We start from the raw sequence: 21,931 nt of genomic DNA, 5'->3' as shown, positions 1-21,931 counted from the left end.
ATGAATTGCAAAAGGCATGAGGAAACTTTTCGGGGTGTTGAATATGCTTAACATCCAGATTTTGGTGATGGTTTCACGGATGTAGGACTGAAAACAGATCAAATTTTACACTCCAAACAGATCAAATTTTACACTTCATGAATCTTTTAAAAACATTTAAAACCAAGCCCCTCATACCCAGCCTATGTTTTTTTCACTACTGCTTTTTTTAGGTTTGAGAGAACTGCCAAGTCTCCCCGACCCCGACACCTCTACCAGGAGAACCCTCGCCCAACACCAACACCATCTACCTGCCCAGTCATTGAGACTCGATCCGGACTACCGAGTGCGTTCTCCCATCTTCCCGCTAGGGGGCGCACGCTGAGGAGGCCGAAGCCCCTGTATTCTGTAGCTCAGACCCAACGCCAGCACGAACTTCCGGCCCCGTTCCGTTCTGCTTCCGGGGAGATATACGGGATCCTGTACGCCTTCCTCCCAGACTGTGAACAGTGAGGGTAATCTGGCCCGCGGGCTCCTGGTTCGCGGAGTTGGGCAGCCGCAGCTGCCTGTTAGGGGACGTGCATCGGGTTCTTCACTGCTCCGAGCGGACCTTTCCATTCCACTGGAGCGGAGTGAGAGTGCTGCCATGGCGGCCCCTGCTCAGCCCAAGAAAATCGTGGCTCCTACGGTGTCCCAGATCAACGCGGAATTCGTAACCCAGGTGCGCTTGGCCGAGTCTGGTGTGTGTGAAAGGAGGAGATGTCAAGGTTCCCGAGGCCTCGGTCTGGGACTTTCCGTGGGACTGGGAACACCTAGGAAGCATTCGTTCGTCAATTCATTCACTCAAGTTTTCGAACTGAGTATCTGCTCTGTGTCGGCCACTGTGTGAGGCGCTGGGGATACCACAGGGAAAGAGCCGCCTTGCCCTACGGAGTACGGGTTCTAGGGAAGATAGACAAATAAAAAGAAATATACTAAGCGAGCTTCTCTGTACTGGAGTCTGTCGCAAGCGGTAGATTCACAGAAGAAAGCACCCCAGCCTATCTGAGACTGGCAGGGTTTCGTAGCCGAGATGATGCCTAAACAGAGAAGAAGGAGTAGAGTTTTTTTTAGCCTTAGAGTAACTAGGCTTTTGAGTGGGGTGACGAGAGTCGGCCAAGACACCTGCTCCAAGTAAATGCATCTATGAAGAGAGCAATGGCGTTATCCGAAAGCACTCATTTAGAACCCGTTTACTGTGTTGCATTGTGAACCGCGGTGGGCTGTGAAAAAGGAAACACAGTCCTGTAGCCCTCAACAACTTTCCTAATCCTTATTTCGCTGCTTTGGGTGTTGGTTAAGAGTGCAAGTAGCTCCCTGCCCAAGTTATCCCATCTTCCTCTTTCTTCTTTGGTCTGTCTCAGATTTGCCAACGCAGAAGTCTCAGGGTCATTTTGAACCCCCATTTCCCTTAACCACTACGTGTTTACATTCTAAATATCTTTCAGGTTTGTCTGCTTCTTTGTACACTAAGCTAGGTTGCCCTTGTTTACTCTCTGGGCCTAGGCACCCTAACCTGTCTTGTGGTTCCTCTTGCTTTCCCCCAGCCCAGCCTTCATATTGCTGCCAGTGATTTTACACAAATGCAAATCCATTCATACCACTTACCTTCGTAAAATCTATAGAGTTCTAATTTCTCTTAGGATAATGACCAGGATCCTTCAAAATATTATGTGATCTGGCATGGGCTTATATCTAGTTTCCTCTCTCTTTCTAACTCTGCTTTAGCCATACTGACCCGCATTTACTTAAATTCGACATGCTTTCTTTCACCTCCTGGTCTTTCAGCATTGTTCCTTCTGCTCAGAATCCTCATTTTCTCCCGCTTTATGCGGTTAATTCATTGTCATCCATCTACATTACTTGGGAGAAGCTTTCCTGACAACTTAAACTAGATTAGATCTCCCTTTTCCCATGTACCTGTATTTTTATGGTTAAAGCCCTTTATTAATTTCCTTCGCTCAAGAAGCTTAGATTTTAGAGATGAGTCAGACAAATTAACAGTACAGTTTCAAATAGGGATAAGTGGTATCAGGAAAATGAAGCAGGGTGTTATGGCACTGACTAGGGTGGGGTGTATGAAAGGCTGTCAGGAAAGTTCTCTCTGAGGTGACATTTGAACTAAGACCTGAATGCGAAGAAATGCCAGCTTGGGGGAGAGCAGGGAAACAATCCAGGGAATAGCAAGCGCGAATGCTTTATGGTGTGAATATAAAAAACGCCGGGATAGAAACATAAGAGGGAGAATGGGGTGAGGTGAGGACAGATAGTATGTAGACATCATATATAGTTTTGGAGGGTGAGATAAGAAGTTTGGATTTCATTCTCAGTACAGTAGATTTTAATTGCAATCCAGGGAATATTTTAGAAAGGATCTTCTGGCTAATGGATGGAAACTGGATGGGAGTGAAAGAGCAAAAGTAGCAGTAGGGTTACCAGTGACTCCAGGTAAGAGATGATGGTGGTCTCTACTATTAAAGATTAGGGTAAGGCGCCTGGGTGGCTCAGTTGGTTAAGCAGCTGCTTTCAGCTCAGGTCGTGATCCTGGAGTCCTGGGATGGTGATCCTGGAGTCCTGGGATGGTGATCCTGGAGTCCTGGGTTGGAGTCCCACATCGGGCTCCCTGCTCAGCAGGAAGTCTGCTTCTCCCTCAACCCTTCCCCTTCTCATGCTCTCTCTCTCTCTCTCTCAAATAAATAAATAAAGACTTAAAAATATATTAAAAAATAATTTAAAAAAAGATTAGTGTAGACTGATACATACTGAGGTTAGAGGCAGCAGGACTTGGTGATGATTGATTGTGGAAGGATGGAGGAAAAGATGAATTGGGCATAGTTTGAACAACTAGGTGAATGGTATGGACATTTACTGAGATAGGAAAGGAGAGGGTTTAGTGGGGGAATATCAAGAGCTCTCTTTGGGACTTATTAAATGTGAGATGCCTCGTAAACATTCAGTTGAGAATATTGAGGAGGCAGTTGAATATGTGAGTCGAGAGTACCTGAGCAAGCTGTGGGCTTGAATATAAATTTTATATTTTTTGACCCAAGATGGTATTTAAAACTGTAGGATTGACTGATATGTCCCAGGGAATATTTTTTGTAAACATATAACTTTTATTGTATCCTGCATTAGATTGAGAGAGCTGAGGCTGGGAACCGTGTCTGATTTATTCCCCATGTACTCCCAGTGCCTAGCATTGTACTAGGTGCACATTGTGTGATGAGTATTTGTTAAAAGAGTGAGTGAATTAATGGATAAACATACCAGAGCATTAAAATGTAGAAGTAGGGATGAACATTCTCAGCAGTATTGGGCCATGATAGCAAACATGAGTGCCTGATATCTGCTAGACACTGTTTTGGGCTCTTATAGGCTGCAAAGGTAAATAAAATGTGATCCTTGTATTTAGGGAGTTCAGTTTCTGGGAGACTTTAAGAGACTCACCATAGTTCAGTTGATAAATGCCAGAATAGAGATGTGAGGGAAATGCTTTGAGAATACAGTTTTAAATGAAAAGTTTTGTCTAAGAAAAGACTGTCAAGAAAGAATCTTTTCCCCATTGAGAAAGTGCCATTTTAGATGGACTTTAAAACATAAATAGGGACGTGAGGAAATGGGTTTTCTAGCTGGAGGGGTTATCTTGGATTTAGGTGGTGGTTTATTCTTTTTCTTCTTCTCTTTCTCCTCCCATTCCTCCCTCCTTCTTCATTTCTGAGTACCTGACCAAAGAAGGTGTTTTTAAATTATTATTAAATGAGTAAGTTGCAGAGCTTAAAATTTAGTTTTAAAGAGATCAGAGATCTGAACTTTGTGAATTCAGTTTTTTATGCTATTGTATTTTATGTCCTTTTTGTCTTTCAGTAAAATTTATTTTGAACAATCTATGCTGTCATAGCTATGTTAAGTGCGAAATGGAAAGAGTTTCTATTTTGCATGAGACTGAAGAGTATGGGGAAAGGCAGTATATTCCTGAAGGTAGTAGTGTCTGAGAGGTCACAGGTTAGACCCCAAGGAAAAGCTGGATCAGATATTTACAATAAGCAGTTTTGATCAGAAGATAGGATTTACATATGTGTTTGGAAGACCCTAAATCCATGAAAACTGATCAGATTCAGTTCGCTTAATGGTATGAGGTGAGTAAAAGTAGTTTGTGTGATGCCCATAGGCAGTGGAATGAGGAATGAGAATACCATAAGATAATTGGGGGTAAAAGTGTTTTCTGTTGGGTTGGAGGGTAATTGATAGTTCGGGAAGATGTCACGTAAGTGGGCCGTTCCGATACGGGTTTGGAGAGACTTCCTCAGGGTCAGTGTCCTCACTGCTTGGGAGGCCCTTTGGGTGTACTTACTAGGATAGGTACTTAGCTATAGAAGCAAAGAAGATATGAGTCCCATCTCTTTAGTGTCCCACTTAGGCAGACAGGAAGATAGATAAGCAATCAAATGATTAATAATACAGAAAGATAAGACTATAGTAGAGTTCTTTATGAAATGAAGAGAAGGAAGAAACAATTATCACCATCAGGTAGGGTTGAGGAAAGCCTCATAGAAGAGGTAACATTTCAGATTTTACTTTATTTGTTCATTCAGCCATGCACCTGTGTGTATATACCTACATACGTCAATCCATTGGCTATTATTTGAGTTCCTCCAGTATACTAGATACTGTGCAGATAACACTTTCTTATAAATGTGTTGAGTCTTTGTGCTTACCAGAGTTTTCTGTTTTTCAAGTGATTGCAGTTTAGTTTCTTTTTTAAAAAAATGCATATTAATAAGACCAAGTTTTTTCTTGATATTATATAATAATATACAACCCATCTAAAGATCTGGAAATATTGTGTGTGTATATATATATATAATCTGCGGAAGTATATCAGCTCTTTTGTTCTCTGTAATAACCTGTTTATAGAGTAGAAACTTTTTAGGTTTCATTATGTGTGTCTGGGTGTCCACTAATCACTTAAAAGTTATTGTTTTACAGATAAACATTCCTGAAGATTTTGAATCTGTTTTTTAATACTGGCTCAACTCTTAACTAATTGTATGGGGAGCTCACTTAACCCTAGGTTCTAGGGTGTTCTTTCTAGGCAGTTTCTGGGTTTCATTGTCTCTGTGCTGAAGATGTTTGACTGTGGTTATTAACTGGGTCCTACTGTTCCTCTTGGTGTGGTTAGAAAAGTTTGTTTTGTTTTTGTAAATCACAAGAGCAGGGTGCAGTGCTGGGCATTACTGGCATTTAGTGGATTGGGGCCAAGGATGCTAACTGGCCTGCATGCCTGTATAGTCCTCCTGGGAGGTGGGATTACTCTGTCCTCCCAATGCCTGTAGTGCCCTGTTAAGAAATAGCTTGTTACTGTATGAACCCAATCTTCTAGCTCAACAATGGTATGAACCTGTGACTTATTATTTATACTATTTATTTTTGCAGTTAGCATGTAAATACTGGGCTCCTCATATCAAGAAAAAATCACCTTTTGATATAAAGGTAAGTATTTGGGGGGTTACAACATTCTTTTTGTATAGGTATGTTCTTTTTATCTCATTTTTAAGGACTAATACAACAAAAGCATTCCATGATTTTTTTAAGTTCAAATTATAGTTTTCTAATTATCAGATTGACAGTTATTCATCTTAGAAAATTTGGAAAATAACAGAAGTTACACATTAGAAAATAAAAATCACTACCCAGAGATAACCTCTGCTATCATTTTGTTATGTTAAATTTTTTTTAAAATGTGTATATATAACTTAACTGTTTTTCTGTTATAGATTCTTGGTTTGTTTTAAGTATATTATTATAATGACCATGTAATGAAAATTTTTGTAAATATACAGAAATTTCTGTACAGTTTTTTGACAGTTCCTTTAGGGTAGAGTCTATTGTTTTTTATTTTTAGGTTGATGAGCTGAGGTAAAGATTTGTAAGAATGGTGGGAGAAGTGGGAGTTGTTTAGGGGAGAGGATTAGATGACCAAAGACCAGTAATATTTCAATTAGGGAATGGACTTATGGTTTAGGTGTAGCAATTTAGGATAAATGAAAACAAAAATTTGTAAATGTGGGATTAATTCTCATTGAGATAGCTTCTTAAAGAGAGATCTTTAAAGAAAATAGAGATGATATATTGCATGCCATTTAACAAATGTAGTTGACCCTTGAACAAAACAAGTTTGAACTGCATGGGTCCATTTATACACGGATTTTTTTGGGGGGGGTAAGTACAGTACAATACTGTAAATGTATTTTCTCTTCCCTATGGTTAAAGTGTGACTTCATTAGATGACCCTTGAACAACACAGGGTTGGGGTGCTGATCCCCCAATGCAGTCAAAAACCCATAGAAATTTTTTTTTATTTTTAAGATTTTACTTATTTGAGAGAGAGAGAGAGAGCGAGCGAGCACGTACATGCATGAGCAGGAGGAGTAACAGACTGCTTTAGGCATACTTGGTAAAAACTGAAATTAACCCAAAATTTTAACCCAAAATTTCTTATATCATTTGAGCTTCAGTGTTTCATTTATGAATATATTTCTGTTTTGCCAGCAATCCCTTTTATTCATCAGGAGGACATTCGTAAACATGGCATACATTAATTACTCTAATTACCAGTAGAGTTGCTTTATCTTCTTATATGCTATTTGTATGTGTTTGTATTAGTATATGTTGGATCTGAGAGTTCTTAGGGTCACTTTTCATTAGTAACAGGAATATCTTAATGACACTACTAGATCGAGTTGAATTTAATTAGATTAAGACTTTCAGAAATTATTTTCAGATCATTATAATTCTGAATGAAGCTATGTATGCCTGTTTAGAAGAACTTTATTATAGGTTGGTATTTGAAGATTATGCCCTTCATTTTATTATTTAATTTGAATTTTTGTAAAAAGAAAGGCAAAACAGAAATTTTGTCTAAATTGAAAAAGACTTGGGGTGCCTGGGTGGCTCATTTGGTTAAGTGTCTGACCTCAGCTCAGGTCATGATCTCCAGGTCCTGGGATCAAGCCCTTTGGGCTCCATGCTCAGTGGGGAGTCTGCTTGCTCCCTGCTTGTACTCTCTCTCTCTTAAATACATAAAATCCTTAAATATAAAAATATAACCCACATTAACTTGACAAATGTATTTTGAGCATTTAAAAGACATTATAGCTACATAAAATATATACCATATTAAAGTATTTCATAATTTTATAGCAGGACTTTTTTTTAACTGCTGTTATCACTAGCCACTAGCAGTGCTTTGACTTCTACTGGTAACTCTTATTAAAGACTCATGGGTGGGTGGTTTGAAACAGGCTTCTAACACCAATGCTGAATTCTGAAGTATCACACCATCCTGGCCTCCCTAACCTGAAAGAATTGAAATTCTGAGGATTTATCACTTGTGTTTGGAAAACAGGATCTAGTTTGCTTCTATTATGTCCTCATACTTCTGATTTACTATCTGTCTGGCTTTTAAAACTACATTGTTAGGATTCTTTGATGGAGTCTGATAGCATATACCTTAAAATTAAGTTTTTAAAAATATTCTGATCTGTGAGTTTTTATTTTCCCTGGAAGTATAAATACATCATTTTAGAAGTCCAGTGCTAGGGGCACCTAGGTGACTCAGTGGGTTAGGGCCTCTGCCTTCGGCTCAGGTCATGATCTCAGGGTCCTGGGATCGAGCCCCGAATCGGGCTCTCTGCTCTGTGGATAGCCTGCTTCCCCTTCTCTCTGCCTGCCTCTCTGCCTACTTGTGATCTCTGTGAAATAAATAAATAAAATCTTAAAAAAAAAAAAAAAAAAGAAGAAGTCCAGTGCTCTATCCGCTGCATGACAGAGCCACCTTGAATACATGATTTTAGTGATTGTTTCTAGGACTCTTTTCATGTATATATAGTTTATTATTTATCTTCTACTACTTTGCTTTCTATTATTTTACATTTTGAGGAATATGATGAGATTATAAAAAATCTTTTAAGTAGTTATTTCAATAATATTTTATAACTATTCTAAGCCAGCTTATTTTATATAATCTCAGTAACTGTAAACTATCAACTTGGGATCTAAAAAAATGCTGTTTGAGATATTAAACATTTTTATATTTTTGATAACAGGTCATTGAAGATATATATGAAAAAGAGATTGTCAAATCAAGGTAAGAATGAGTTTAATTTTCATACATAGAGGTTAGGTGGGACCAAGTTGGATCTCTTCTGCACTTCTAAACTAAATGTGATCATAACTAGGAACTTTTTTCTTTCTTTTTGATTTGGTCATTGGGGAGATGGTGGCCAGAAAAACTTTTATATCTAGCTGCTGCAATGTATAGAATATATGTAAAATAATTAAATAATAGAAAAGAAGGGGGTAAGTTTCAAGAAATCGTCCCTGTCCCTTAACCCTTGATTTATTTATCTACATATTTTTTTTAATACGGAAAGTTTATACTGTACACATCATTCCATCTCATCTTTTTTTTTTTTAATGTATTTTGGGTATGTTTCTGGATCTGCAGCTGTAGACATACATGCCCAGTGAGTATTTTAGAAGAATAATTGACTGTTTTCATATAAAATGGAAACATTTAGGTTATGACTAAAAAAACTTACAAAATCTCAGATTTGTTATTTTTCATGTGTTTGAGTCCTAGAAGGTTAATTTTACTAAACATTATGAAGGCAAATCCATGGTAGCATCAAAATGAGAGGCTAGTTGTTTTTGCTTTAATGATTGATTTGTGAGCATATAAAAGGAAGCAGGACCAAAGGTCATGTTAAGGATTTTGTTTCTTATCTGAAGAATAATGGGAGGTTAAGCATGTAAGCTTAACTTGGTTAAGATGGTGGTAGTTAAAAAAAAGAATTTGGAGGGTATAAGAAGCAAGAAATTAGGTGAGTATTATAGTAATTACGTTCCAGATAATGATGGCTTGAATTAGCTTGGAAGATTGAGATAAAGAGGTGTGCCAATTTGAGATAGAAGTGACAAGATGGTTGTGGTTGGATGTGGTGAATGAGGGAAAGGGGAGAATCAAAGGTGACTTCTCTAAGTTTTTGGCTTAGGTTAATTAGTGGATTCCATTATGGATTTCTCCTGTTGTTGTTAGGGATCGAGTTGGACATAGATCATTAGTCCACTTTTAGAAATGTTTAATTCTAAGTAGTAAAGAGCCGTGCAGATGGAGATGTAGAATAAACAGTTGGGTATCTCAGTACAGAGCTCAAAAAAGATGACAGAGTTGAGCCTGCTTTGTATCAACCACTATGTCAGTGCTAAAGGTACAACAGTGAACATGGCAGATAAATTCTCTACTCACTGAGCTTGTGTTCTAGTTCTAGTCCAGACAGACAGGAAATATACAGGTATATAATGTCTCAGGTAGTATTATAAATTTAAGTGTGTTTAGGGTAGTCGCAAGGACCATTTTAGGTCGAATGATTGGGGAAATCCTCTAAAGATACAACATTTGAGCAGATACATAACTTATAACTTTGTCTGGGAATGGGTATGGATGAGATTACCTAGTAAAACTTAAGATAAATGGGTAGATAAATTCTAGGATTATTTTTTCATACATATTAAGGATATACCAATCTGAAAATCATCTTGAACCTTCTCAACTAGTTTTCTGTCTCTTCGGAGTGGCTTTACTCCAGTGGAAAATAATTGCTTGTGGTTTTGTTTGCTTGTTTGTTTCATTCAAAACCTTAATGATTAATATTTCTTCCTTAAAGGTAATTTTTATGTGACTAATAACCAAAAGCTGCCAGTGTTTTTGAAATTATATACTTGGCTACATTATTTTTAATTGTTTAAAGAGTAACTGTAGTTGGCCAGGCTCACTAAGATTTATCATGGCCCTCTTACCATTTTCTCACCTTGTATACATTTGAATACTTAAATGAAAGTAAACTGATTACATTTTGCCCTCAGATCTCAAAGTTCAGAAAGTTAAGTGTACTTCTATAATACATAAACTGTAATGTGTGTATATGTTTTCATCATAAGTGCACTCTTGAATTCCCATTCCCTGACGTAAATAATGTATATTTACATTTTTAAATGACCATTTTTTAGACTAGTGCCTGAGGAAGCTGTTTTGCTGAGTTACGTGCTGGTAATATCTTCATTATTGGAGAATGATGATATAAGATTTATTAACTTGTTTGTAGGCTATCAAAATAGACAGTTTAAAGCTATAAGGTACTCTTAATATTATACATTAATGTTCTTATAATACACATTTTTTGCATATCAACCCTATTTCTGTAGGAGGAATCTGGGAAATAAATCAATCAGTTCTTAATATTCTTATGGTAAGAATAACTTCTAGGATCTCAAAAGTGGTAAAATACCATCTCGCTCAGTCACCCATGAATGTGTGGTCTATTACACAATTGATTCGAAATATGAAATATGAAATACGAAAAGGATATTTCATATCCTTACATTTTCAGATTTGGCAAACATATCTTAATATTTTTATCTGTTTAATTTTAATGTGTTAAAAATTATCATAATTGTTATTTGTTAAGTGCTTACTGTGTACCAGATTCTGTTCTAAGCACCTTGCATGTATAGTAGCTCATTTTTCCTCACAAACAACGTGTGATAGTCACAGAATTATCCTTGTTTTATTGATGAGGAAACTGCAGTACAGAGGGGTTAAGTAGTTAACCCAAAATGTTTCCCAGTAGTTAGAGGAAGAGCTGGGTATTAAATCCTGGTTCTTTGACTCTTATCCAATACTCCATTCTTAAGTAGTGCAGGATCCATTGCCTTTTAGAACTCCCTTAAACAGCACACTTTGGTATGACAATTAATTCTGTTATGAATCCATCTAAGTGGTTTTTATGCAGAAAAAAAGTGAATTGTAGTGTAGTTTACTTTTGCAAGTGTTTATATTTGTTTTAATTTAAAATGTTTAATTCCCAGGGTGCCTGGCTGGCTTACCCAGAAGAGCATGTAACTCGACCTCATGGTCATAAGTTTGAGACCCACACGGCATGTAGAGATTACTTAAATAAATTTTAAAAACTTAAAAAAAAATGTTTAAAACCCTTTGCTATGAAACATAATACAGAAAAGGGCATAAAACAGAAATGTTTAGCCTTCTAGATTATTACCATTCATAACCACCACCAAGATAATAAAAGCCAGTAATTGTTAGCATCCCCAAAGCCCTTGCATGGCCTTTTGCTTTAACTAATTTTGAGATGTAAGTATGGAAACATGAACACTATAGTTTTGCTTGTTTTTAAACTTTAAGTAGAATCATGTGATATACTCTTTTGTGGCTGGCTTCTTTTGTTCACTATTATTATTTGTTTTTTTAATCATCTACTTTACAATAAACCTGGATATGGGTAGTTCAGAAGTTAATGTGAGAGCCTTTTGTCAACCTTTTCACAATTTTTTGGGGGTGGGGGGGAGTGCTTTCCCTATGTGGTTGCAAGAGGGCTGCCACAACTCCAGACCTCACGTGTTCACACAGTTATTTCCCAAGAGAACCAGCAGTGGCAATTATAGCAGCAAGGCTTATTGGCAGAATAAAACTCCAAATTTAATGAATACCACCAAGAATGCTAGAGGTAAGATTGAGTGTTTTTGCTTTATCTTGACCTATCATGACTTACTTTTCTCTTGTCCAGTCATTCGGAAGTAAATTGGCTACTTTGCCACTTTTGAATATGAGGAAACTGGGTCCCAGAATGTTTAAAAGATGTTGTGAAGGTAGTTCTGAATCATGACCAAAATATGATCTTCTTCTTCTCTTCTTTTTTTAAAATTAATTAATTAATAATAATAATAATACTTTTTTTTTTTTTTTTTTTTTAGGGAGAGAGAAAGTAAGGGGGCAGGGGTGGGGCAGAGGGAGATGGAGAAAGATCTTAAGCAGGCTCCATGCATAGTGCAGAGGCTCGATCCCATGACCCCAAGATCATGACCTGAGCCAAAACCAAGAGTCAGAGGCTCAACCGACTGAGCCACCCAGGCACCCTTAGCATACTGCCTTCTATCTTATGCACTGGTATTTTTTCTTTCTTCCTTCAAGAGGTCCTTTCTGTGATTGAAGAAATTAAGCATGCAGTTGAGTGCATAGTGGACACTGAATGAATTCTGTTTCACCGTCGTGTCTGCAGCTGGAGACCTAGTGTGTCTGACACACAAGATGTTATATACACTCCGTGGTCTGGCTGGCTGTAGAAGCCAGTACTTTCTCAGTGTTATGTCTTTGTGCTTTTGCACAGTAAAAACTTTCACTTTATTCTCAATAAAGTTCCGTGACATTGCTTAGTGAAACTATGTAAGAGATCAGAAATCAGTACAGTGGTATTTTGACAGGATAATCGTCTCTAGGGGTATTATAGATTCATAATGCCTACACATTTAATTTTCAAAGCTGGAGGCTATTATCTAGTGGCAGTGTTCTGCTCTGACTACTTTATTTCCAATATGCAAAATGATAAAACTGAATTAGTGGACACTTGAACCTGCCTTTGGAGAGATACCTGGTAACTACAGCATTATTTATTCTTATAAAACAAAGTATTTTTACTTTAAAAAGATAGTCTAGTAAATAGAGATATCTAATATTCCTTTCACGATTTTGTCATATTGTAGACTTAAGGTCAGGACTTATGAAAGCTGTGAAAACTCTGATTCCTGTGTTTGTGATGGAGATACATGTGTCCCATGTATTTTCAGGAGGGCATGACTTCAGAATGTTTCCTTTTGAATACTGATAAAAGGATGTTTGTCATTGCTTAAGAAATTGATATAGGCTAACTGTTGGCAATTGTACTCCAATAATATGGATAGTGATGAACATTTGTGTTTTCATTAAAATTATTTGCCTTACTAACCTATGTGTTATATCAGTATGTCATGGTTCTAATTGTGTTTGTTAATATGGGTAGGATAAGGTTTCATCTATCCTATTAAGTAACTTTTCTTAATTTTTAAAAAATAAACTACCCTGACAAAATACAAAGAAAAAGTATAAAAGCAAAATTAACTTTTTTCAATGCATATTAAAATATGATTCTGATAGGTGGGTCGATATTAAAACAAGATTTTATTTTATTTATTTATTTTTTTAAAGATTTTATTTATTTATTTGACAGAGATCACAAGTAGACAGAAAGAGGCAGGCAGAGAGAAAGAGGAGAAAGCAGGCTCCCTGCTGAGCAGAGAGCCTGATGTGGGACTCGATTCCAGGACCCTGGGATCATGACCTGAGCCGGAGGCAGAGGCTTTAACCCACTTAGCCACCCAGGCGCCCCTAAAACAAGATTTTAAAATGCATCTGTATTAATGACTGAAATGTTTATATTTTCTGTTTAAACATTTTTATTATTTATTTTTATACTTTAGGTTTGCCATCAGAAAGATAATGCTCTTGGAATTCAGGTGAGTTAAAAGGCTTTACTTTGATGAAGTTAAATATGGCGTCAGATCTATATTGTCTGTATACCGTAGGGATACCTGTATCATGTTTTTTTAATTCTAGTATAGTTAACATACAGTGTTATGTTAGGTTCAGGTGCAATATAGTGATTTAACAATTCCATACATCAGTAGGTGCTCATCTTGACAAGGGCACTTCTACATCCCCATCACCAATTTCACCCATCTCCCCACCCATCTACCCATATCATCTTGAGCAGATCATCTACTTTCATAGCCTCAGTTCCTTATCTGAAAATGTTAAGAATGGATTTGGAGTTTACTGTATAGTCAGATAACCCCCAAGATAAAACATTAGTATTAAAAACTGACAAGCCAGTGATACCTCTGAGGCATCCAGCAGAAACAAATGTAAGGGTACTCTGGAAGGATATGTATCCCAATTGCATTGCAGAAAAATGCCTATAGAACCCTAGTAAAATTGAGTTCATAGTCCCTAATTACAAAGCATGTTAGGATAATAATCAACTGTAAGCTGGTCAGTTGAAATAACAGGAGAATTATATCCCCATCATACCCACGCAGGACCTTAGATAATAATTGATATACACTGTCAAATCATTATGTTTAAAACTGAATATAAAAGAAGAAATTGTGCGAACATGGAACAGGATACTAAAAATGTACAGATTTGGGGAAAACAGAAATAAAAATTACTGAAATTTTAAAACTCAGTGGACAAATTAGATACAGGCACATTGGAGATATTGCAGGTTCAGTTTGAGACCACTGCAGTAAAGCAAGTCAAATGCATTTTTTGGTTTCCTAGTGCATATAAAAGTTATGTTTATACTATGTTGTAGTCTATTATTTGGCAACAGAATTATGTCTAAAAAAAAAATCTATATACCTTAATTTAAAAATACCTACTTGCTAAAAAGTGCTAATCATCATTTGAGCTTTCAATAAGCATGATCACAAATCATGGATTACCATAACAAATATAGTAATAATCAGAAAGTTTGAAATATTCTTATTGCCAAATTCTTTGATAATTCTTATTACCAAAATGTGACAGACACAGTTAGCAAATACTGTTGGGAAAAAATGGTGCTGTTAGACTTGGTCAATGCAACATTGCCACAAACCTTTCAATTTGTGAAAAATGCAACATCTGCAAAACTGAATAAAGCAAAGCACAATAAAACAGCATAGGCCTGTGCTGGATTAGACACAGCTAAAGAGGGGATTAGTGGACTGGAATATAGAAAATTAATTAATAATAGCAAAGAGAAATAGAGATGAATAATGTAAAAGGAAATTCAGAGATACAGAGGTGAAAATCCGGAAGTCCAATAAGAATTTCAGAAGAGATTTAGGGAGAATGGAGAAGTAGCAATTTAGAAGAGATGGCGGTTAAGAATTTTCTACAGTTGAAACATGAATTTTAGATTCAGGAAGTACAATAATACTCAATAGAGCAACTGAAGACTGACAAAGACGGAATGAAGATCTTATCTGCTAGAGGAAAAAAAGACATTACTCAAACAAGGATACATAGATTAATTGTAGATTTCTCTGTTGTAGTAATAGAGAATGTAATAGAATGAGACTAATACAAGAAAAAAATTACAACCCAGAAAGAATTATTATATAACCAGCTAAATGTCATGAAATAAATTTCAAACAGATTAATACTAACAGATTTGCTGGGAGAAGTTCTAAAGGATATAATTTAGGAAAAAGGAATTTAAACTTGTAAGAAAGGAATGAAGGAAGCTTTGTGCATTTTATTTATGAAAGAGACTTCAGGAGCCTTTTGACCATCATTTTAAGTAAAATTCCACTTGTCCGGTTTTTTAGGTTCTTATAAATAAAGTAAGTATTGCTAAAGATGGAAGTACTGATGTGAGCATAAGAGGAAGTAGAAAAATCACAGTGTTACAGCAGAAACTAAACCACTTAACTATGTGGGTTTGTACATAGGCCTGCACACATGTGTGTGAATGATTGCAACATGCATGTGGAGTGATTTAAAAGTGGGAACAAAACACCTTGCTTTTTTAAAATTGGTGCTCAAGAGTATTTTAACCCCAGTGTGGTAAATGATGTTTATAAGTACCCTGAATGGTAGCTAAGTTTTCTTGTAGAAATCAGAAATACTGAAATTTATTTATAATAATTGTAGCTTTGGAGAATAAGAGTTTATACTTTCGAGGCAGGAAGACAGCAAAGATTACTAACATGTAATTATTACCATCAGAACACTGGATATTCCTTATCTAAAACTCTTGATGAAATAAAAAACCAGAATGATATTATGAGCATTTTCAGCAGATAAATATATCTGGGACATTAATACTACCTCATATGAGGGCCAAATAACTTCCAGAAACTAAGAAAGAGACTTAATAAAAAGAAGCATTTTAATACCTGATTTACTAGGTATTCAACATAAGTCAGTTTTCAAGGTAACTGGCATTTTCCCTCCAAGATACCAAAATTCTTATTTTAAGACTGTGGTGAACAATACTCTTTAATAAATTTTAAAAATTGGTAGCAGATAGCAATGACCTAGATTACAGGTAAGTTTGTGAAGGATTTCCAAGTCATGTAGTTTTTTTAAAGTTTTCAGAAAGTTGTAGATAATCATGCTTTTCCAGGTGAGTGACATAGTATGGTGAGTGGTGGTAACTAATGAAGTATTCTGTGCTTTTTCACTCTTCACAGCCAGTATCTTGAAAATTACCTCTGGATGAATTATTCTCCAGAGGTGTCCAGCAAGGCCTATTTAATGTCAATCTGCTGTATGGTGAATGAGAAATTCAGAGAAAATGTCCCTGCATGGGAGGTAACAGATTTAAATTACTTCAGAGCTTTCATACTGTGTTTAAGCCATTAAAAAGTAGAACTTTTGACTGATAATAAATAATGCTTTTAGAATGGAACTTTGCCCCAAAATTAAGTGTTGAGAAAAAAGTGGATATATGAAGAATAATATTCTTTTCTGGTTTCAATACTTTGTTCAAACTAATTTACTATGATCCAAAACATTATGAAAGTGAAATTATTTTTCTATTTTGGGCTTGAAATGAAGAATGGCATGGATTATAAAGACTTTTCATTAGATTGAAATAAAGTTTATATTAATTAGCACAAATCATGCTCAAATGAGATCATATTTTTCAGTGTCCTTTTTCTCAACAGGGAGTATATACTTGCTTTCTATACATTTCCAAAGTTAAGACATATGTTCATATTATAATTTCACTTTTCCCTTTATCCCCAATTTAGGATCTGCTTTCACTTTTTGAAATTTCTAGTAGAATGACATTTTCTCTTTGTGCTAGTGTAATAGAGGCTTGGTTAGTAGAGGTCCAAAATCTAGGTTCTGTTTGGCTGCCATAAAATGATCAGCTCATCAACTTTTTTAAATGAAGAAAAGGCATGGGTACTTGTCTTTTTGTGGCAGTGGTCTCTAAATTAAGGAAGTATTAAACTCCTTAAGATAAAACCATGGGGACTTCTCTTGGATATTCTTTAAGAAGAACTATCTTTGGGGAGATTAGAGCCCGGAATAAACTATGGGCCTTGTGTATTATTGAAAGATCCTGCAGATTTCTTGAAGTTGCTTCAAGCTATTATAGGAAGGGAAAGGCAAGATTTTTTGAGCTAAAGAATGACCTGATCAGTTTGCATGTTGGTGATTAGGACTTGAAGTAGAGGAATACAGATGAAGAGAAGAGGATACACTAAGATTTAGGAAATAGAATTGAGGGTGCCCGGGTGGCTCATTTGGTTAAGCGACTGCCTTTGGCTCACGTCATGATCCCAGAGTTCCAGGATGGAGTCCTGTATCAGGCTCCCAGCTCCATGGGGAGTCTGCTTCTCCCTCTGACCTTCTCTCCTCTCATCTTCTCTCTCTCTCTCTCTCTCAAATAAATAAAATCTTTTTTTTTTAAAAAGTAGAATTGACAGGATTTCATAATTGAATAATTAATATTAGGGAAGGGTGTTATTTCCAATAAGTTTCCAGGCTTGGGCAACTGAGTGTAATAGATGATACTGCCATTTACTGTGATAGGTAATAATAATAGAGGGTTGAGAAGTACCAAGGAGGGTACAAAAACTGTTGAATTGATTTTTGGACTTAATGAGTTTAAATTGCCTTTTGAATATCTAGATGACATTGTCTAGTAGACAGAGGAATCCTGGAATGTAGAGTTAATGAGAGTAATCTACTGAGGATATATATTTGGAATCATTAGCATATGTTTTTCAAGTCAAGGGAGGGGGAAAAGAAGAATGAGGTTAGAACCATAAAATATCAACATGTATACAACAGAAGAAGAGGAGCCCTCAGCATTTGAAAAGGAGTATGGGGTTGGAAGAGTCCCTTGGACTTGATAGCCCTAATAGCCTCAGGGGCATCCTTGAGGTGGAAGCCTATTTTAGAGAAGTAAATGAAAACAACTAATGTAGATCACCCATTTAGAGCACTTCTCTGAAAGAAGAGATGTGGAAGTAACTTGATGGGGAGGTAGATCAGAGGGAAGCTTGAATATATTTACATTGTCTACTTTTTGTATATTACTTACATGTTAAGAGTAAAGAGCTAATACAACGCAGGAGAGGCTATCTTTGAGATTAGTTAGTGGGAAACTAATTTTTGCTCAAGATGTTTTTTTTGCTTATGTTAGAAGAATTAAAATGTTTATTAAGATCCTTAGAAAACAAACACTAGGCTAAATGTGAGCATAATCCACAAAAGAAAAAAATAAAGGAAGTAAACCATTATTTTAGGGACACCTGGCTGGCTCAGTCAGTAGAGCATGAGACTAGATCTTGGGGTCATGAGTTCAAGACCCCATGTTCGGCATAGGGATTACTTAAAAATTACATATATATATATTTTTTTTTAAACACATGCATAAAACATTATTTTATTAGATAAAGGTTGCCGCAACTCTTTCATGATCTTGCCAGAAACCTGTATTTGATTTGTTACCATTAATTATAATTAAGCAAATAATCTTTTTTGTAATTATTTGGTGTTGTTACTAGACTCCTAAAGAGTCTACTGATGTTTGTTTAAGGGAGAAAAAGTGGAGAGCAAACCATATCAAAATAAATTTGTATTCTTTCTCTTTTCAGACTTTTAAGAAGAAGCCAGACCACTTCCCATTTTTTTTTAAGTGTATTTTGAAAGCAGCATTAGCTGAAACTGATGGTGAATTTTCACTCCATGAACAGACGGTCTTACTGCTTTTTCTTGACCATTGCTTCAATAGTTTGGTAATTTTACTTTATCTTTTGGGAAAACTTTCAAATTTTCTTGTTTTTTAAGTTGAACATAAATGAAATTACTTGTGTAGCCAACTCTTCATCCGTGGTAGCAGGGATGGAGGATAATGCCAAAGCTTCATTTCGGCCACTTCTCAGTAAAAACATTTTAGAAGAGCCATTCACTTTTAAAATAGATTTGGACTGGATCTCCTTTTTTCTGTCTTGACTCTTAAGGAAAGTGGTAATTAGAACTGAGATTCTCCAGAGGTAGAACAGCAAAGAATCTAGCCAGTATGAACTTTGAGTAATGAGATCTGTGCCACAGTTGAGCACAGAAACTAGCTTTATTACTTTTCAGACATGGTTCATGCACAAGTTGCCGGGTCAGCAGGAGAGTTTTGTTTTGAGTTGACCAGTTAGGGGCAGTTGTGGATGATCTCTGAAAATCTCTTGGGTATGTATGACATATTTTCATTCTTTATAAGAGTATCTTCGAAAGAATTAAATATTTATAGTAATTAATATTTTTTTTTGCACTTCCCTACTGTGGTTAAGTGAAGGTCTGTACCTATTTATTTAAAAATATGTGCTTCTGAACTGATTGTGCTTTCAACCCATGCAGGACCCCAAAGCTGGGGTTTCTTTCTTAAGACTGGATGTTGATAGATGGATGGTTATTACTTGTTGTAGGTACTACCTCACATGAATCTTGTAAAGGCATTTTTAAAAAATGCCTTTACAAAAAATAATCTTTAAAAAAAAAAAAGATTTGTGAAGCCCCCAGTAGATGCCACTATTACCACTTTAACATTTACTGAACTACACAATGCAAATGTAAATATAGACAGGACACTATCAGAAATTGAATTAAAAAAAGATTTTTATTTTTAAAAAATCTTAAAAAAAATTTTTTTTATTTAGAATTAGTAGTTTGGTGCTAGGTTTGGTTAACTTAGAAGCTAGTTTATTATTAAAATACTTCAGTTTGGGGCACCTGGGTGGCTCAGTGGGTTAAGCCTCTGCCTTTGGCTCAGGTCATGGTCTCAGAGTCCTGGGATCGAGCCCCGCATTGGGCTCTCCACTCAGTGGGGAGTCTGCTTCCCTCTCTCTCTGTGCCTGCCTCTCTGCTTACCTGTGATTCTCTCTCTCTCTGTCAAATAAATAAAATCTTAAAAAAAAAAAATACTTCACTTTTTTTCAATATGCCATCAGTTCTCATTACTTGAGGTAGTTATGTCTGTGAAGTAGCTGAAAACACTGAATTGGCTGAAACTGAACCATTGTTCCTAGGGAAAATACAGGGTTAGGTCCCTATGAGCCTATGATGACAGCATTTTCATCAGTTGATCAATACATAAACTTGTTTTATGTGTTTCTGTTTCTGTTTAAAGACACCTTATGTAATAACATGTTGTTGATTTATTAACCTTGAAGTCATGGCCAACAGCACTATAACTGAGGTCTAAACAAACCTTATTTACCACAGGTATTTTCTCCGCAAGATACATCACAGCCTTCTTGGAACTGTGGAACACTAACCAGCACTTTAAGCCCTTAATATGAAATATTAAAATATCATTAATTTGAAAGTATTGGTGGTATATTTTCACCCTAGGACTTTAAAAAGTTATAGTTATTCCTTATGTAAAGATTTAAATTAAAATACTGGTGTGCTTATAAATTTTTCTTTGTGCCTTAAACAGGAAGTAGACTTGATAAGGAGTCAAGTACAGCAGCTTATCTCTCTCCCAATGTGGATGGGCTTACAGCCTGTAAGTACCTAATTTCATTCAGAAACTTACGTGTATATGTATTAATGTAAGTGGAAAATGCAGTTTAAGACAATGTAGCTTTAATATGGATATAAAATGGTAACTAAAAATCCCCTTTCCTGCTTAGAAAATACATTTAATTTACTATGCATTAACTTATCATACATGTAGTTTTTTTAATTTTAAAGTTTTTATGTATAAGCTAGGAGATCTTTCACCTAATGTCATTATTATGAGGTAAAATAAGGTAGTATCTATTGAGCTCCTAAAGAAAGGGTTAATTTAGCAAAATGTGGTTGTTATTTCATGCGTGTCTTTGGGTGAGACTAAATACAGACTTGAATTTTTTATTTCCTTAGATTAGAATGTACACACAGTTATAGGAGAAGGTCTAGATCATATTTAATATTAATGACTTCCTTTTTTCTTTCCTCACATCCTTATTGGATCATATGTGTCACTATCAAAACCAAATTAATTGTGATCTTGGGGAATAAAGTTATATCTATCAAATTTCAGGATAAATAATAAATTTATTGAAAATTCCATTTCTTGCATATGGGGTTTTTTTTGCGCATACCCAGATATGCAGGCTTATTCATAGGTACCAGGTGATGGTGATAAAAACAGACATATAAATAATGCTAAGTTAAAACTGATAAGTGCCATTAGAAAGAATATAGTTGTGTAGACATTTCCTTGTTTACTTGTGACTGCTGTTTCTATGTTCAGTGTTTCAGACTTATTTTTCAGATTTCAGTGATTATACTAATAAGTGTTAATGCTCTAATTTTTCAAACTTAAATCCTTAATTTTAGAAATAGGAAAGAAATTTAATTGATTATTGAGCTTAAGACCTTGACAAGAAAAGGCAGTTTTTATTATTTTTTTGTATTATTAGCAATTATTAGAATTGAACGGTTTTTTAAAATAGAGTTATTAGTTTTGTAGTTTTCAGGTTTTATCATGTTGCTTTCAGGTTTTATCCCATTGTATCCAATGGGATATCTTAGGAAATTAGCTAATAGTGGATCTAATTTTTATCCTTGTAAACTTTGAGGTTACTGGTGATTTAATATCGCATCATTCTTTCAGGCACGATTGGAATTAGAATTAAAAAAGACACCTAAGCTAAGAAAATTCTGGAACTTGATTAAAAAGAATGATGAAAAGATGGATCCAGAAGCAAGAGAACAGTATGTTCCCAAAGCTTATTCCTTGTTGGTTTGTTATGCTGTTTTGAGTCTTAGATGATATTGACTGGTTTGTTGTTTCCTTTATATAAGGCTGAACCAAATAATTAAGAGGTGCTTTCACTGTCGTATTTTTCATAAAGATGTGAAGGGAAAACCAGAACATCAACATGTTGTTCTTTCTCCTCTGTCTGCCCCAGTGATAAGTATACCACTGATCTTCTGTCTGTCTGTTGACCATAGTTTGTCTCTCATGGATAG

At 35.8% G+C, this 21,931-nt stretch overlaps 1 protein-coding gene across 1 annotated transcript in view; it reads left to right on the top strand.

Annotated features, from left to right (window-relative positions):
- The first annotated feature begins 441 nt into the window (after positions 1–441).
- Positions 442–21,931, top strand: part of AQR (aquarius intron-binding spliceosomal factor) — a 94,323-nt gene continuing 72,833 nt past the window's right edge. The window contains exons 1-8 of the mRNA XM_080807984.1: positions 442–700; positions 5,452–5,508; positions 8,124–8,164; positions 13,387–13,422; positions 16,150–16,270; positions 18,574–18,714; positions 20,409–20,477; positions 21,573–21,673. Coding sequence (XP_080664110.1) covers positions 626–700; positions 5,452–5,508; positions 8,124–8,164; positions 13,387–13,422; positions 16,150–16,270; positions 18,574–18,714; positions 20,409–20,477; positions 21,573–21,673 — 641 coding nt within the window. The 5' untranslated portion in view covers positions 442–625. The remainder of the gene's footprint in view (positions 701–5,451; positions 5,509–8,123; positions 8,165–13,386; positions 13,423–16,149; positions 16,271–18,573; positions 18,715–20,408; positions 20,478–21,572; positions 21,674–21,931) is intronic.

This window comes from Martes martes (assembly GCF_963455335.1).
Source record: "Martes martes genome assembly, chromosome: 7".
Lineage (NCBI taxonomy): Eukaryota > Metazoa > Chordata > Mammalia > Carnivora > Mustelidae > Martes > Martes martes.
The sequence above is the reverse complement of the archived record's forward strand: the minus strand, read 5'-3'. Positions and strand labels throughout refer to the sequence as shown.